The sequence below is a fragment of the Rhinolophus sinicus genome, linkage group LG06 (genome assembly GCF_036562045.2).
Source record: "Rhinolophus sinicus isolate RSC01 linkage group LG06, ASM3656204v1, whole genome shotgun sequence".
Taxonomy (NCBI): Eukaryota; Metazoa; Chordata; class Mammalia; order Chiroptera; family Rhinolophidae; genus Rhinolophus; species Rhinolophus sinicus.
In genome coordinates, this window is record NC_133756.1 from 125,712,143 (window position 1) to 125,731,864 (window position 19,722).

Sequence of the window (19,722 nt, forward strand, 5' to 3'; positions counted from 1 at the left end):
ACTTATATGTGGAATCTAAAAACAAACAAAACAAAAACAGACTCAGAAAGAGAGACCAAAGGGATGGGGACCAGACAGGAGGGAGTGGGGGGATGGGTAAAAAGGGGAAAGGGAATATAGTCAATAATATTGTGATAAGTTTGCAAAGTGACAGATGATTACTAGAAGTAGTGGGGTGATCACATTGTAAGATATAAAAATGTCAAATCATTATATTGTACACCTGAAACTATTATAACTAACGTAAGATTGTAAACCAACTATACTTAAAAAAAGGCCTTCCCCTTAAAAAAAAAACACACAAAAAAAACTCAGGGTCTTAAATTTTAAAAGATTGACATAAAGCTGATAATTTCTAAAGTGGGTAAAATACAAGGGAGTTCATTATATTATTTACTTTAATTTTCTGTATGTTTGAGAATTTCCATAATAGAATTAAAGCAAACAAAACCTTTATTGAGCACCTACAATGTGTCGGCATTGTTCTATGTAATGAGGATTTTAGCATAAGTCAAAGAGACAAATATCTGTATTCTTCCTATAGATCTATATTCTTGTAGATATAAGTGCATTATCTCATTAAACATTTCCAACAACCCTCTGAAGTAGGTACTATTATCATGCCCTATCTATAAAGAAAATAACATAGCAAGAGAGTAAATCATTTGCCCAATGTCACACTTGTAGTAAATTACAGAACTAAGGACTAAGTCCAGAGACTGCTCTGTTAAAAGCTAACAGGGATCTTAGAAAAGCATGTAATTCTACACTCCTATTTTATGTACAAGCAAACAGAGATTCAGAGAGGTTACATGGTTGGCATATAAACTGTAAAAGATAATGATATATAAACTTTTTTATGCACTTTACAAATTATGTACTGGGTGCCTAGGTGCCAAGCACTAAGGCTACAGTGGTTACAGAGCTGCTGCTCTTATGAAGCATACATTCTGGTAGGGGAGACCAAATGAAAAGATAAATAAACAAATAAGCAAAATAATTTGTTTGTGGTAAGTCCTGTGAAGATAAAAAAGAAGATGAAGAGATAGATAGAGTGACTGGCGAATGGACTAATACATAGAGCCAAAGAGGTCAGAGAAGACCTCTCTGTGAAGGTGATGCTGGAGCTGACATCTACAAGACAATAAGCAACTAGTCTCTTGAAAAGTCTAAGGGCAGAACATTCTATACAGAGAGACAGGCAAATGCAAAGGGTCTAAGATAGGAAGGAGTTTAACATATTTTAAGAAACAAAAAAGGAGCCAGAAAATATGAAACCTAAGTAGCTAGAGGAAAAATCACAGCAGCTGAAATCGGAGAGGTAAGTAGTGGCTAAATTATGAAGGGCCTTGAGGCCAAGACAAGGATTTCGGATTTTTGTACTAAATGCCATCGGAATCTGTTGAAGGGCTTGAAGCAATGAGAGTGACCTCAACTCTGTTTTGAAAATATCACAATGATGCTGAATGGAGAATACCTAGCTTGTAAAAAGGCAAAAGGAGAAACAGAAAGAATGGTTAAAAGTCTGATAGTTCAGACAAAATCTATGGTGAAGTGATAAGAGGGGGAGATAAAGAAAACTAGATGACTGAGGATTTATTTTGGAAGTAGAATTGCTGATGGCTATACTTAATGTGAAAGGCTAAAAAAAAGGGAGGATAGGGGATAACTCTAAGTTTTTTGTTTGAATACCTGGATGGATAATAATGCCATTTATTGAGATTAGGAAAACTAAGAAGAAACAGATTGGGGATAGGGATGGGAGAAAGGAATGGAGCGAATCAGGAGACAATACACCTTGCTTATAAAAGGCTCAATAAATGTGAGTTCCGTTCCTCTTCCATCCAGTGTTTTATCCATTATTAAAAAAACAGGACAGCAAGAACCTGAAATTCTTTCTAGAAATAAAGTCAATTATATCTCAAATTATAAAAAAGAAAGAATGGCTATAAAAACAATTTAAAGGTAATAAAAAATGTATTGACAAGGGATTATATCAATATAAACAACACAAGTTTAAAAAATACTATATAGTGTGTATGTGTGTATTTCTATGTATGTATATTTTTTATTGAATATGTTCACATTTTTAAAATGAAGAAGTAAAGGCCTGGAAGGTTATACTCCAAAAGATTAGCAGAGTCTTTGGGTGATGGGATTACGGCTGACAGACCACATAAAAATACTATACACATAAGCAGAGAAAAACAATTTTCTAAAATGTTTACATTTGTACTATCTTTGTAACAAAAGGTTCAAAGTTATAAAAAGTAAACAGTAATGTATCAGTATGTGTTTATTTATTAAACACTTACTACATAGTTGGCCACATAGTGGGTGTCACAGGATAGCTACAGTCCCTTGAATCAGGAAATTTATAATCTAGTTTAAGTGCTAAAACCAACACAGATGAAATAACAGCAACCAGTACAAAATAAGTGTAACATTTTGAAGTTCATATTTAAAGTGCTCAAAAAACTCTGAGGAGGGATGAGGCCCACAGCAGTGAACTAGGATTTAAAGGATAAATAGAACAGTCAGAGATAAAGGGAAAGAGAAAAGGAGAAATCCAACAATGCTGTAAAGTTAGAAAAAAGCAGCATGCTGTGTACTCTAATCAGCTTGAACTGTAATATACACCTACCCTGCCATTTCACTCTCCTAATTTCAGTCCTTTTAAAAATGTATCTTTTAAAAATATGAGCTAAAAACACTAAATTTTTATGCTAGGCATATTTATCTACAATTCTCTGCCTATGTTGACATTATTAGTTGATAAAATTGATTAATTTGCAATACATTTTGATATAAGAAACATAATGGTAAATTTGTTGAAACTTTAATTTTTGGCATATTTTATTTCAATAATTCTTACTGCATACCTTCTTTAAAACATCTTTATCCTCCAATTAATATCATGTGAATAAATCTGAATTAATGAATTAATCACTATAAACTGAGAAATATGGTCACTGGCACTGAGGTATGTTCCTGCTCATCATCTACCATATTTTGCCGTGTATAATGCGCTCCCATGTATAATGCACATCCATGTTTTTGGCCCAAACTTTCAGGGGAAAAAAAATCTTTCATTTTAATTTTTTAATTCAAATTTTTATTTGTTTACATTTAGGTACTTGTTTTTGTATTTTAAAGGAATTTTAGTATTTCTTTTTTAACATGGTACGAGAAATTTTAAGTAACAAATAATTACAAAACACAAGAACAGATACAAGGTACAATAAATTTTATGTACCAGTAACAAATTTACAATATTTATGCATCATAGAAGGCCAAGAATTCTTCATCGTTTCAAGTTTGTCGTAAGTTCAACAAAACCGATTATTGTATTCCAGGGTATCATTTTACATACGATATCATTATTGATTTCTAGAGTTACGCTTTTAACTCATAAGCATAAATAAAAGAATTAAAAACATTTATATAGATACACAATTAGTACTAACCATGTATGACGCGCATCCTTACTTTTCCCTCACAAATTGGGGCCAAAAAGTGTGCATTATACATGGCAAAATACAGTATCTCCGAGACATAATTGATTCAACTTTCATTTGTTAGAAAGTACTCAAGAATTCTTTGGTGTATCTTATAAAATTATTAAGAATATCTAAGACTTACATAACACGTCAAAATTATGAGAAATATTATTAAGCTAATCTTTCTCTCTGGAGAAAAAGAGGTAGAGTCAAACTTTTGTGTGTAAAGAAACAGCAGATAAACTTCATGTGTGTTTTCTTTCTAACAAGTTTAACCATTTCAAAATTAGGTTCTCATAAATTCAAGAACATTATTTTGTGAACCACCACAATCAATGGACTTTTCTGAAAGTTCTTTTCTACTGTTCGCTGAAATTGGTGAAAAAACTGACAGAAAAATTAGAAATGATAAAACACTAAATCACTTTTTAGCCGAAACAATTACATCAATATTATTTGACAAGTTAGAAAGTCATAGAACTTAAGTTTACCAATTCATAGGTTAAATAAAATATCCTTCCCTGGAATCCCTGATAGAGAAGTTTATAGGGTAGGCACAAAGATCAAGATTTCAGCTTAATTTTCTTAAAGAATACATGTGGAAACCTTGTTTAATGATCATGTAACATGGCATACTGAAACATTCCATAAAGAAATAAAACATTTGGTTTTAAGCAACTATCAAGCAATAAATTCTAGCAATGCATATTCATCTAAAAAGTATGGCTTGTTCAGATGAACAAGTATGGCATAGAAATAATGTTCTGTGATCATAATTTGGGTGGAAATTTTAAAGTATATCTACAGTGAACATAATTAAAATATATCTTTAAAATCACACAGTTATTATGATAGAATAATAAAAATAATATAATACTAGAAGGTATCTACTTCATTTTACTAACACTCTCATGCCAAATGACTTGCCAAAATCATAAAGCTTATTAAAGGTAGAATGGGGATTAACAAGTCAAGTTTTCTAATTCTTGGGCTATTTCTCTTTCTCTTGTATTCTTATATATAACCTTTATAAGAAATAGGTATTAGTTCAAAGAAACTGTTTAGAAGAGATGACATATGAGAAGTCAAATTGTAACTCTAGAAAGATATTCAGACTTTTTCCTTTAAGCATATTTCGATGTAATAATCCTTCTTGTGTTTAATTGAAATAATAGTAACAATACACAGTCCTTATTATAGCCCTTCCTGGTGTAAAATTGTTGTGAAAATTTTAAAAAAGGCATTTAATGTTGTAGGACTTTGGGAATTATTCCCCAAACTTTCTCCTGTTGTTTTAATGTCTCATATAATTTTAAACATATAACTAATTATAGCTAATTCAGTGAAAGTTTTTCCCTACAAAATGCTTCTGTGAGGATGTCAAGGGGACTGTTAAGATTCAGCATTCTGTCCATTAGCCAATTTTCATTTGAAAAAGGGGGAGAGGACAGATACAAAATCCTTTGTAAAAAACATAATTTTCACCATTCTTACTATATGAAGAATCATGTGGATATTTGCATATGTTGCAAATTATCAAACTACAGAACAAACTCAGAATATATAAATCCCCCAGTTTTTCCTGTTTGAATTATGTTACTTATGCTAGTTTTCACTAGACTCTCTTTGTTGAATAAGGTATGAGGATTAGTCTCTAGAATATTATCAAAAATAATGTTGATTCTATTAGAAGCAGCTTATTTCCACACTTCTCTGTGCATGCTTTCTAACTCAGTTAGGTAGATTATCATTAACAAAACCCACCTTCAGGGAATCAACATTTTTCCAAAAAGACATTCATCACAGGATTATTTATAATATTGACAAAAGGGGAAATCAATGCCCATCAGGAAATTAAGTGTATTATATCCATGTGATAGATTTGTATGTAGACATTAATTATCTACAAGAAGTTTTAGTAAAAAGAAAAACCAAACCTTTATTATTCAAAGAAAATAGGTCAAACCATTCTTTTTTTTCTGTTCTCTTACTTTTCTCCCAATACATTCTAAATTTTCTACAGTGACCACAGTGTAGTTTGATAACCAGGGGGAAAGGGTGGTGAGTGGGGGGTAAAAGGAAACAAAGAAAAAATGACTGGGTTATTCTTCAGAAAAATCTATCAAATATTTTGCATGTGATTTACCCCACTGCTGCAAGTTTTCCCATCAGTTTAGAAATCTATTTTCATTACTTCATTTTCCTGTCAAATTACTCGATCACTTGGAATTATGAGCATTTAAATTTATTTATTTTATTACAAAGCTCAACTATTTAAACAACACTTATTTATTTATTTTCTTTCTTTTCCCCCCCCCTTCTTCTGTCTCCTCCCACCCACTCTGGTTCAAGCCGTTGTTTCTCAGTCTAGTTGTGCAGGACACAGCTCCCTGGCTCATGCTGGTATTATGAGCCTTGGGCTCCCCCAGGCTGAGGTAGTCGCTGGTTGTCAGTTGGCCACTCACAGCAGCTCACGGCCGCTTTCGACGGCTACCGGCCACTCACGTTGGCTACCGGCTGCTCATGGCAGCATGTGGTAGCCTACAGCGGCACGCAGCAGCCCACAGCAGCCCACGGTAGCTCATGCCAACCTCCGGCTGCTCACGGCAGCCCAGCTCCAGGGAGAGTGATTGTTCACAATCTTAGCTGTAGAGGGTGCAGCTCACTGGCCCATATGGGAATTGAATCAGTGACCTGGTGTCAGGAGCACAGCGCTCCAACCACCTGAGCCACCGGGCCGGCCCCTAAACAACACTTATGAAAATGCAGATTCCACTGATTTGTAATGTTTCCATTGTCAGATATTGATAATAAATAAGACTAATTATGGTCTTACTCTTGACACTTATTGTCGAACCAATAACACACTAATATAATTTTTACAGCCTTGTTTTAGTATTTGACATTGGTATTTGGTCTTTGGAGCAAGATAGATTCAAGGTGTTTCACTTAGTACCCGAATGAGTCTGGGTAAGTCTTTCAGCTTCATCTACAAAATGGGAATGTTAATAGAACTGCCATATGATCCAGCCATCCCTCTTCTGGGTATCTACCTGAAAAATTGAGAAAAACTTACTTGTAAAGATATATGTACCCTTATGTTCATCGAAGCATTATTCACAGTAGCCAAGACATGGAAACAACCTACATTTCCTTCGACTGAAGACTGGATGAAGAAAATATGGTACATACACAGTGGGATACTACTGAGCCGTAAGAACGGATGAAATACTGCCATTTGTGACAACATGGATGGATCTTGAGAGTATCATACTAAGCGAAATAAGTCAGGCAGAAAAGGACAAGAACCATATGATCTCACTCATATGTGGGATATAAAACAAAAAGCGACAAATGAGCAAACAAACCAAACAAGCAAACTTATAAACAGAGACAACAGTATGAAGATTACTGGAGGGGAAGGAAGGCGGGAAGTATACGAAGGGTAAAGGGGGTCAAACATATGGTGACGAATGGAGACTAGACTATGGGTAGTGAGCACACAATGCAGTATACAATGATGTATTACAGAATTATATAGAAACTTATATAATGTTATTAACCAATGTCACCCCAATAAACTTAATTTAAAAACATCTGTATTACACAAAAGAATAAAAAATAATGGCAATGTTAAAACATACTGTGTTATTCCTGTGAGATGAAAATAAACTACATGTGAATTAAATAAAATGGAATAAAGTAAAGTGTAAAATAGCATAGTGCCTGGAACATGATAAACCTTCAATGTATGATAAGCACTAAAATCTTGTTTCCTACCCATAAGCTTTTTACCTGGATTGTCCTTTTTTCTTTCTCTTAGTCAGTCTTAGCTGTTGCATTTTAAATGTCCACTAAGTCCTTTAAACTTAGTAAGACTTTTCTAGCTACCCAGTCTTCAATTATTAACTCTTTCACTGAACTGGTTCTAGCATATGGTTTTGGTTTTGCCTCCCAAGCTATATTTTAAGCAAATTGAGATAAAGAAGCATATCTTATGCCTGCAATGTGCAATGTAGCTCCCTTTTTATTCCTCATCTTATTTCCCCAAAGTACCCCCATTCGTTGACCCCTTCCTTGACATTTTGTTTGCTGACATACTGAATGTCTTTATTGCAAATTGCATCATTATCATTGGTTCATAAACACTTTTAAAAACATCAAAAGACTTTAAAATGATAGAATAAAAAAATTATGTAAGTCTGTCAATTTTTTAAAATAAAGCACAAAAAACAATCTCACATCTATCATAATTTACTGATTATTTTTTTAAATTTACAATTATATTGCCTAGTTGAATAATTTGGGGAATATATTATCAAAAGTTTTATGCCACAGTTTTGCTTGTAATTTTTGACAGTGTACTATATCTTGAAGAGTCAGTGTACTGTATCTTTAACAGTCAACGCAACATTGTAAAAGTTGTACAATTATACTTTCAATGGTGTTATGTCCCTAAGTTCCTCCTCTTTAGACTTCCAAATAATGTGTCATAATATATTTGGGATGAAGTAATATACACCAGCTAAGAATTACAAGATCTATCTTTGAATTGATGATGTGATCCAAAAATAAAAGAAAAACACATTATTTAAAAACAACATATTAACTGTTCACACTGAAAAAGGGAACATTAGTGATAACCTAAAAAGGAATATCATCTGCATTTTTGTTTTTGTTTTCAAGTTCTCCGTCCTTGTTAGTACCATTTTTTGGACCAATTTAAAAAATCGTTAACTTTCTGTTCTAAGCACAGACTGAGCACAGAACAGCCACCATACAATTCTGGCTAGTACCTACTACCTAAGCACAAATATGTAGGAGCCCAAAGTTTTATAACTCTTTTATATTTTCAGAATTTGGGCAACACTCATAAGAAGTAAACTCTAACCTTCTATAAATTGATTGTAAAAACTAAATAAATTATATTTTTTGGTCAACTTAAAATAGCAAATGGGAAAATATCTGAGCTAAAAACAGTAATTTTTTATACATGATTCCAAACACACAAGAACCCAGATCTTGGTTTCTAATATTATTCTGTACTCAAATGTGCCAGGGTTCCTTGGAGAAATGACTGATTTCAAGGCTGAGGAAGGGAAAGAATAAGATGAGCCTGGATTAGTTGGTATGAAAGAAAGTAAAAAAAAGTTTTTAAAAAAATTATGGGGCCATGTCAAAAGAATATAGGAACAAATCTGAAGGGGTGCCCACTGGTCAAATCTAGGATAATTTGGGCATTAAAACAAGGAAAACCATTAATTATACACTACTAAAGAAAAAAGGAACTGGAACACGAGTCTTATCTCAGATAGACAAGATGGGAATGCTCTTTGCTTGTAATGAAGTGTCAACTGCTGACTGGTAATGATAAGGGCATATGGAGTTGGAAAATCATCATTTTGCAACCATCAAAATAAAATTTGGCACAAGAAAGAATCATCACTAAATGATATACCTAAGAAGGGGTATGATCAATGAGTATAGAATATTTGCATAGTCTAAGAGTGTTTTCTTAAAGTGTCTTGCTTATTAGTTGCAAGCAAACAATTAGCAACTATACAATGGAGATATGTGACAATCACTTGATCAGCTACACAAAATTAACATCATCAATGGAAGGCAGGTAAATATTGTGTACTTCCAGATGTGATCCTTAGAAGAGCACCCTTAGAAGAAACACACTTAGTGTCCCAAATGTTGGTAGTACTCCAACTGTTGATGCATAACTTGAATGTAAAGATGAATAACACCGGAAAAACACAAAATAATAAGCATTCTACTAAAAAAGGGCATGAAGACTTGCCTATTCAAAAATATCAATGTCATAAGACAAAGGAAGGCTGAGCAACTATTCCAGATGAAAAGAGAGAAAAGAGAAATGATACTAAACGCAATATGTGGTTTTAAACTGCATGGTGACTGGGGGGACCAAAAAAGGGCTATAAAGGACATGATTAAGTCAAATGACAAAACTGAAATACAGGTGGTAGACTAAAGTATAATATTGATGTTAAATTTCCTAAGATTGATAGCCATAGTATGTCTATGTAAAAGATCGTACTTATTCCTACGAAACATACTAAAGACTTCTCAGCAAAGAGAAATGACACAAGAAAATTTACCTCAAATGGTTCAGAAAAAAATTTATATTGATGTGTAAGGAGAAAGAGGTAGTGAAGGATGGAGGGAGAGATCTATTAAAAATAATAAAGTATTATTTATAATAAAGAAATGGAACAAACTATTAAAAATAGGTGAATATGGGTTAAGGATATATAGACATCTGTAATATTCTTGCAACTTTTCTGTAAGTTTAAAATTATTTCCAAATAAAAAGTTTTGAAAAATATCCAAGAACTCCTAGAACCTCTTTACACCTGCTATATTCTTTTTTTCTTTATTAAAGTATAATTGACGAAATTATAAGATATTTAAAGTGGTGATTTGATATACAGATACATTGTAAAAGGATTCCCCCCTTATCTAGTTAATTAACACATCCATCACTTCACATTTTTATCTTTTTTTATAAGAACATTCATGATATAGTCTTAGTAAATTTCAATTATACAGTATAGTATTACCAACTATAGTCACCATGTTTTACAATAGATCCTCAGACCGTATTCATCTTATAGCTGAAACTTTGTACCCTTTACCAATCTCTCCCTATTTCCCCAACCCCACACACCCTTATGATCACCATTCTACTCTCTATTTCTAAGAATTTGACATTTTTTCCCCCTTAAGATTCTACATATAAATGATGCCATACATTATTTGTCTTTCTCTGTCTGGCTTATTTCATTAACATAATGCCCTTAAGGTTCATCCATGTTGTCACAAACAGCAGGATTTCCTTCTTTCTCATAGCTGTGTGTGTGTGTGTGTGTGTGTGTGTGTGTGTGTGCGTGCGCGCGCGCGCGCGCGCCCATCAGTCTGTCTCACATCGTTATCCATTTAACTGTTGATGACACTTACATTGTTTTCATCTCTTGGCTATTGTGAATAATACTACAATGAACATGGGAGTACAGGTATCTCTTTGATATCCTGTTCTCATTTCCTTTGGTTATATACTTGAAGTGAGATTGCTGAATCTTACAGCAGTCTATTTGAAAATCTATTGAGGAACCTCTGTACTGTCTTCCACAGTGGTTGCACCAATTTAGTTTTCACCAAGAGTGTACAAGGGCTCACTTTTCTCCACAGCCTTGCCAATACCTACCTCTTATCTTTTGATGATAGCAATTCTATCAGGTATTAGGTGATATCTCATTGTGGTTTTGATTTGCATTTCCATAATGACTAATGATGTTGAGCATCTTTCCATATACCTGTTTGCAATTTGTATGTTTTCTTTGGAAAAATGTCTATTCAAGGCCCATTTTTCACTTGGATTGGTTTTTTTGCTATTAAATTATGAGTTCTTTATGTATTTTAGATATCAACACCTTATCAGATATATGACTTGCAAATATTTTCTCCCATTCTATAGTTTGCCTTTTGATTTTGCTTATAGTTTCCTTTGCTGTTCAAAGCTTTTACGTTTCATTTAATCCCACTTATTTTTTATTTTATTGCCATTGCTTTTGGGGTCAAATGTAAAAAATCAACACTAAGACCTTCATCAAGGAGCTTACCCCCTAAGTTTTCTTTTAGCAGTTATTTGGTTTCATGTCTTATATTCAAGTTTTTAACTCACTTTGATTTATTGTTGTGTATGTCTGAGAATGGAGATCCCTAATTTAATTATTTTGCAACTGGATGTCCAGTTTTCCTAACACTACTTATTGAATAGACTATCCTTTCATCCTTCTATATTCTTGGTACCTTTGTTACAAATTAATTGACTAAGCATGGGTTTATTTCAGGGCTCTATATTCTGTTCCACTGATTTATGTGTCACTTTTATGCCAATATCATACTGTTTTGATTACCATAGTTTTATAACATACATTAAAATCAGGAAGTGTGAAGACTGCAACTTATCGTTCTTTCTCAAGATTTCTTTGTCTATTTGGGGTCTCTTGTGGTTCCATATGAACTTTATGATTCTTTGTTCTATTTCTATGCCATTGGAATTTTGATAGGGATTGCACTGAATCTGTACATTGCTATAGGTAGTATGAACATTTTAACAGTATAAATTCTCATTTATTAGCATGGAATAGCTTTCTATTTATTAATGGTCATCAGAGACATTGGTCTGTATTTAGTTTTCTTGTGGCATCCTTGCCTGGTTTCGATAGCAGGCCTTATAAAATGAGTTGGGAAGTGTTCTCTCTTCTTCTATTTTATGGAAGAGTTGAAAAGGATTGGTATTAGTTCTTCTTTAAATGTATGGTAGAACTAACTGGTAAAGTCATATGGTCCTGGAGTTTTCTTTGGTGGATTCTGATTACTGATTCAATATTTTTACTACAAATTGATCTGCTCATATTTTGTATTTTCTCATGATTCAGTCTTGTTAGGCTATGTTTCTAGGAATTTATTCATTTCTTCTAGGTCGTCCAATTTGTTGGCATGTAATTATTCATAATAGTCTCTTATGATCCTCTGTGTTTGTGTGGTATCAGTTCTAATGTTTTCTGTTTCATCTCCAATTTTATTTGAGTGCTTGCTCTTTCTTCTTGGTAAGCATAGCTAAAGGTTTGTCATTTTGTTTACGTCTTCAAAAAACAGCTTGATAGTTTCATTGATCTTTCATTTTTACTCTCCATTTCATTAATTTTTGCTGATCTGTGTTATTTCCTTCCTTCTACCTACTTTGGGCTTTGTTCTACTTTTACTAGTTCTTTAAGGTGTAAACTTAAACTGCTTATCTAAAATCTTTCTTTTTATTAACACTAGATGTTCATAAGTGTTTATCACTACAACTTTTCCCCTTTATCTGCTTTTGCTTCATCACATAAATTTTGGCAGATGTATTCTCTTTTTCGTTTGCTGCAAGATATTTTTTTATTCCTATTTTGGTTTATTTTTTTTTTTGACCCACTGATTATTCAGGAGCATGCTGTTTAACCTCCAAATGCTTATGAATTTTCCAGTTTTTTTCCCTGTAATTCACTCCTAATTTCATACTTTTGTGATGGGAAAATATGCTTCTATTATTTCAGTCTTCTTAAATTTATAAAGCTGTTTTGTGGCCTAATATATGATCTATCCTGGAGAATGTTCCAAATGTGCTTGAGGAGAATGTGTATTCTACTCCTGTTAGATGGAAGATTCTATATATGTCTGTTAGATCCATCTGATATAAAGTGTTGTTCAAGAACCATTTTCCTTATTGATTTTCCGTCTCTATTATCTAGCCATTGTTGAATGTGGGGTACTGAAGTCCTTGGCTATTATTGTACTTCTGTCAATTTTTCCTTTCACATCTGTTAATATTTGATTTATATATTTAGGTGCTCCAATGATTGATGAATAAATATTTACAATTGTTATATTCTCTTGATGAATTGACTACTTTGTCATTAAATAATGACTTTCTTTGTCTTTCATAATGGTTCTTGGCTTAAAGTCTATTTTGTCTGATGTAAGTATAGCTACCACAGCTTTCTTCTGATTTCCAAAGAGATAGGATATCTTTTTGTATCCCTTCACTTTCAGTTTATGAGGTCAGACAATTAAGTTCATAGACTCATCCTACAAAAACTGCTACATACCTCATTGCTGAATATCACTATGGTCACCTTCGAAGTACTCCCCTTGGAAAACTATGCACCAATGCCAGCGCCTAGTCCACCCTTCAGAGCAATTTTGGAACTCTTTTTCTGGAATGGCCATCAGAGCTGTCGTCGTATTACTCTTGATGTCTTGAATGTCATCAAAATGTCTTCCTCTCAATATTTCCTTTATCTTTGGGTAAAGAAAGAAGTAATTGGGGTCCAGATCAGGTGACTAGGGAGGGTATTCCAATACAGTTATTTGTTTACTGGCTAAAAACTTCCTCACAGATAGTGCCATGTGAGCTGGTGCATTGTCGTGATGCAAGAGCCATGAATTGTTGGTGAAAAGTTCAGGTTGTCTAACATTTTCACGCAGCCTTTTCAGCACTTCCAAATAGTAAACTTGGTTAACTGTTTGTCCAGTTGGTACAAATTCATAATGAATAATCCCTCTGATATCAAAAAAGGTTAGCAACATTGTTGCAACAAGTTCGTGAACTTACTTGTCAGACCTCGTATGTGTGTCTTCAAAGCTGAAATGAGTCTCTGGTAGGTAGCATATAGTTGGATCCTGTTTTTTCATCCATTCAGCCATTCTATGTGTTTGGATTGGAAAATTTATTCCATTTACATTTAAAATAATTATTGATGGGTATGTACTTACTACTGTCATTTTGTTCATTGTTTCCTGGCTGTTTTTTAATTCTTTTGTTCCTTTCTTCCTTTCTTGCCTTTGCAATTTGATGATTTTATGGAGTGGTATGCTTAAATTCCTTTTTCATTATCTGTTGCTTTGTGGTTATCATGAGGTTGGTATAAAACAACTCATATTTATAACAGCCTATTTTAATTGATTACAACTTAACTTTGAACATATTCTAAAGCTCTACATCCCCCCATTTTGTTTTGATGTCACAGCTCATATCTTTTTATCTTGTGTACCCATTAACATATAATAATTATACTTCTATTACTATTTTTGTTTTTAAATCTTCATACTAGCTTTATAAGTGACTAACGCCCATTACAGCATTAGATTTTTCTGAATTTTACATATATTTACCTTTACAACTAAGATTCATACTTTCATATGTTTTCCTGCTATTAATTAGCACCATTTTGTTTCAGTTTAAAGAAGTCCCTTTATCGTTTCTTGTAAGGCAAGTATACTGGTGATGAATTCCTTTAGCTTCTGCTCATCTGGAAAACTATCTCTCATTCTGAAGGAAAACTTTCTGGATGGAGTATTCTTGGTTGTCAGTTTTTGTCTTTCAGCATTTTGATTATATCTTCCCACTCCTTTCTGGTCAGCAAAATTTCTCCTAAAAAATCTGTTCAATGTCTAATGGGAGTTCCCTTTTACAAACAAGTTGTTTGCCTCTCACTGCTTTTAAATTCTCTCCCTTTTATAAACTTTTTAAAATTATAATATATCTTAGTCTTGGTCTCTTTAGGTTCATCTTGTTTGGAATTCACTGGGTTTCCTGGATCTGGATGTTTGTTTTCTTCACCAGGTTAGGGAAGTTTTCAGCTATTATTTCTACAAATAAATTTTTGCCTTCCTCTTCCTCCTCTTCCCCCTCCCCCTCCTCCTCTCCCTCCTGGAAGCCCTACAAGCCCCACTTCCTCCTGGAAGCCCTACAATGCAAATGTTGGTCTGTTTGATGTTGTCCCATAAGACCTTTAAGCTATCTTCACTCTTTTTCATATCTTTTTTCTTTTTGCTATTTTGATTAGGTGATTTCCCTGCCCTGTCCTTGAGTTAACTGATCCTTTCTTCTACTTCATTGAGTCTGCTGTACCCTCTATTGTATTTTTCAGTTTAATTTTTTATACTTCAGTTCTGTGACTTCTATTTGGTACTTTCTTGTATTTTCTATTTATTTGCTGAAATTCTCAATTTGTTCATTCATTCTTCTTCTGAGCTCAGTGAGCATCTTTATGATCATTATTTTGTATTTTTAATCAGGTAAATAACTTATTTCCATTTCATGAAGGTCTTTTTCTGAGGTTTTATCTTATTCTTTCATTTAGGAAATATTCCTTTGTTTCTTCCTTTACTTGGACTCTCTATGTTGGTTCCTATCCATCATATAAAACAACGACCTCTCCTAGTCGTCAAGGAATGGCCTCTTATAGGAGATAAACTGTATCACTCAACCTTCTCCTAGCTCATGGCTGGCTCTCAAAACTTTGTGATTGTCCAAGCATCCTACTTTATCCTTAGTGCTCCCTGTTGTTGAGGGTGTTCCAAGACTTGTCAGTGTAGTAAAGGCAAGGATTTCAGTCAGCACCTAGACTGAGGATGATTGAAAGTCAGACCCTCAGGCAGCAGCTTTTAATGTATGCAAATATGCCTCTTTCAGTAAAATACTTGGAATTGGGTGTTTCTGTTCTGTCTGCTCCTTCTGCGCTGAACTCTTGGGGCAGGCGGGGGGGCAACAGATATACCCAGTTAAGAACTTTATTTGCTACAGTCCTGTGGGACCAGGGAGCTCCAGGCCCACTGGCCACCAGAACCAGGGTATTTAAAGGGTGTGTCCCTTGGATGGCAGCGGAAAATCTAGGTACCCAGACGTGTGCACAAGCTTTTTCCAAAGAGAAACCAGTGAACTGGAGTGAGCCAGAGAGAGAACAAGAAGACAGCACCTGCCAGCCTCTTTCGTCTCCAAGCAGAATCAGAATCAACCCCTAGATATGAGTTTAATTAGAAACTTGAACTTCAGGCAGGTTTTAAAATATGCAAACAGGACTCCTTCAGAAAATGACTGGGAGATGGGCATTTCTCTCTGTTCCCTCCATGCTGAGCCCTGGGGGGACAGCCACTGCAAATCTTTGCAAAACTGTTACAAATCCTTTGTTTGCTACAGTCTGTTAGGTCTCATAAACACAATTCTCATTGGCTTTGAGAGGTAGGTGTTTAGGGGAGACATTCCTCAGGTGAAAGTCTTAACAGTTGGGGGTAGATTATTGGGTCTGAACTTGTCATGCCTCAGGGAAAAGCTGGAAATTGTCTAAGTTCCTTTCTGAATGCCTGTCACTGTGCCAGGGGTGGGGTTTATGGTGAGAGTTTGTCTCAGCCTTTCCTATACATTTCAGTGTGGGTATTTTCTCATTTGCCTGATATATAAGAGTTGCTCAAGTATTTCTGGATTATTTTCAGAAATAAAATTTCTGAAAAATGGGAATTGCTCCCTGTGTAGCTTTAGATTCGGTGTGTCCATGAAAGGAAGTGTTTCAGGATCTTCCTGTGTCACCATATTGACTGGACCCCCCCCCCCCCCAACACACACACATTGCTCCTGTATTACTTTTCTGCCAGTTTACTTGGGGGGGAAAGGAGATGGTAGTGAAGGAGAGAGTAGGGAGAACCTAAATAATCACAGTTAGTTTCACTAGACAATTCTAAGGAGTTGTGAAGAGGTACTCTCAAGAATATGGAAATAAAGGAAAATGCTGCATTCTCAGCACTGACTTAAATTCTAAAGATCAACATAGATAGAAATGAAAGGTCACCTGAAAGAGACATAAGCTTTTGACCAGAGAAGACTCTTGATCTTCTCTGACTGAATTGATCATAATAGGAATTTGATCAGCTATTTGTTGGCAACATCCACCAAAACACTGTTTAAAACGGAGATGACTATAGACATAGACTTTTCTATTCACTGACAACATAATCCCTAATTTCAAATATAAAAAATGGGCTATATTAGTCTGACAGGTGTTAAATATTTGACATTAGACATTCCTTAGTTTGATTCCATAATCAAAATGCTTCTGATTTTGATATGGCTTCTCATAAATATCTGACAAGAAGAAGAGAATGTACTGATAATCTAGATAATGCATATTTTACTTTACTTAACCTTTCACTTATCACTGTAAATTAATAAACGAGCATGCTGGTTTTAATACATTAGTCTAATGAACTTAGATAATATGAGTCTGCATCATGAAAGGTGATTTGTCTCCTGTATCCTGAAAATCAGATTTCTGCATCTAGAAAATTCAGATCTTGGAATTTAATTAAAGCAACCAAAACAAATGCTCCTTTGTGACGCTGTTTCAGAAAGCAAGCCAATCCCTTTCCCTAGTGGTGATACTCATTCATCTGTATGTAGCGAAAGTACAGCAAATAATGCAAATTGGCTCACTCACTATCCTCCAAACTCTTTTATAGTTTCTTTCTTGGACGACCGAGCTTTGAAAGCGAAACAAACAAATAACAACAACGAAAAAGCTATGTCTTATTCCCTTACAGGGGAGTGGAATTTTCAATGTAATCTGACTCTCTTAAGGAAACAACCCATATGAGACCTAAAGCAGAAATCATCAATTTGAGAATGTGGCTCCACATGAGAGACTAGATTTTTTATGGCACCTATTTTGAAGATTATATTGTCTGGTATTCAACATTATAAGTGCTAAGTGGTAAAAGGTGGGGAAAGTATGGTTTCTACTACAGCAGCTCCAAACTAGGCAGTTCCTAGTAATGCCCAGAAATTACATAGTACTTACCCACCATCCATGAAATTATATAAAGTACCCAATACATTTTCATAAATTTTTTTGCATAAATTAGAGAAAGTAGATCCAGTTGTCTGAAACTAGGAACCCCAACTAATACTCTAAAAGACTCGGTATTTTTAACATCTTTAGTTATAGCCTATGAATTTCAGTTCCATTATCTTGATACTACCACTACTAATAGTATTGTGTTAGCATTTACTTGAGTGCTTCAAAAATAATATCAAGAATTGTGATAAGTGATCTATAAACATTTTGATTAAATACTCTATGTTCTCTGAAAGATCCCCTCGGGAAAAGACTGATAGAAAATTACAGGTTCATCATAAAAGGATACAAATCTTCTGAAACCAATTCATAGATATGCTATTCTTAGAAGAATTCAGATTATAATCAATATTTTAAAAGAGAACAATTAAACTTGGAAGCAACTTTTTGTTTTTGCTCTCATTAACAATATAGTAACTCAGTATTTTTAAAGTAGCCCATAGAACTCAAGCTGGCAGTTCTATCAAAAACAAATATGGCATAAAAAGATTCCTAAATGCTGTCCCTTTAGCTATATTTGGCTAGAAAAGTTGTTGTACCTGAAGATTGATCTCTGCTTCATAGAAGGTTAGGCATGAGCAGTAATGTCGATCCGAGTCAATATCTGTTAGGACCACCACAAAAAACGTCGGCTGCTTCCTCTCTCTGGACAGCTGCCATCCGCTGGGCTGACAAAACTAAATGGGATAGGGAAAAAAACTGTCACATTTTAAAAGTATAATGAAAATTTATTTTTACAAATCTGAGAAATGGTAAATGTCCCGCTATTTAAAAAATTTCCACCTGATGTAATATGTTACTTCAGCCAATATAAAAAATGAATCATGTACAGATTCATAATGTAGAACACCTTCACTAATATGCATATACATTTTATAAGAATAGCCTAGATTTTCCATAGATCCACTCATTCTGAGACAGGTTGGTATACATAGGAACACAGCACCAAAATGAGAGACTTCCCCCATTAGGACAAATCATAAAGTAAGTTAAAGTGGTAAGTCTCTACCACTGATGGAAAACAGAATTATTTTTAAAATTTCTCCATAAATCTATGAGTCTTCAATTCAGTACAATGAAAAAGATATCTTGTTCAAGACAGACCACATTCTAGGCTATAAAATACACTTTAGCATATTTAAAAGAATAGAAATCATATAATGTGTGTTCTCAGAACACAGAATTAAATAAGAAATCAGTAACAAAAAGATAGCTAGAAAATCCCAAAATACTTGGAGACTAAATAACACATTTCTAAATAAAATGTGGGTAAAGGCGAAATCGCAAAAGAAATTTTAAAATATTTTGAAATGAAAATAAAAATACAACTTATCAACATGTATGGGCTTCAGCAAAAGCAGTACTTAGAGGGAAATTTATAGCATTGAATGCATATATTAGAAAAGAAGAATGATCTGAAATCAATAATCTAAGATTCTATACCTTAGGAAACTATAAAAACAAGAGCAAATTAAATCCAAAGTAAGTAGAAATAAACATTTTTTAAATTAGAGCAGAAATGAATAAAATTGGCAAGAGAAATGCAATAAAGAAAAATCAACAAAACCTATAGCTGGTTCTTTGAAAAGATCATTAAAATCAACCAGCCTCTAGCCAGGCTAAATAAGGAAAAAAGAGAGTGGATACTAATTACTACTATCAGAAATGATCCCATGGATGTTAAAAAATAATAAAGGAATATTATGCAAAACTCCATGCCCACAAATTTGATAACCTAGGTGAAATGGACAAACTCCTTGAAAGACACAATCTGTTAAAACTCACAAGAAATAGACAATCTGAATAAATCTGTATCTATTAAAGAAATTGAATCAATAATTAATAACCTTCCAAAACAGAAAGTATCTGGCCAAACAGATTCACTAGTGAATTCTACCAAATATTTAAGGGAGAAGTTAAACTATTCTCTACAATCTTTTCCAGAAGATAGAAGCAAGGGAAATATG

The 19,722-nt window shown here is 33.9% G+C and overlaps 1 protein-coding gene across 2 annotated transcripts in view; it reads right to left on the reverse strand.

The window, feature by feature from the left end:
* Positions 1–19,722, reverse strand: part of SBF2 (SET binding factor 2) — a 391,441-nt gene that overhangs the window by 209,245 nt on the left and 162,474 nt on the right. For both annotated transcript variants that reach the window (XM_019728975.2, XM_019728981.2), the window contains exon 3: positions 18,295–18,432. In XM_019728975.2, coding sequence (XP_019584534.2) covers positions 18,295–18,432 — 138 coding nt within the window. The remainder of the gene's footprint in view (positions 1–18,294; positions 18,433–19,722) is intronic.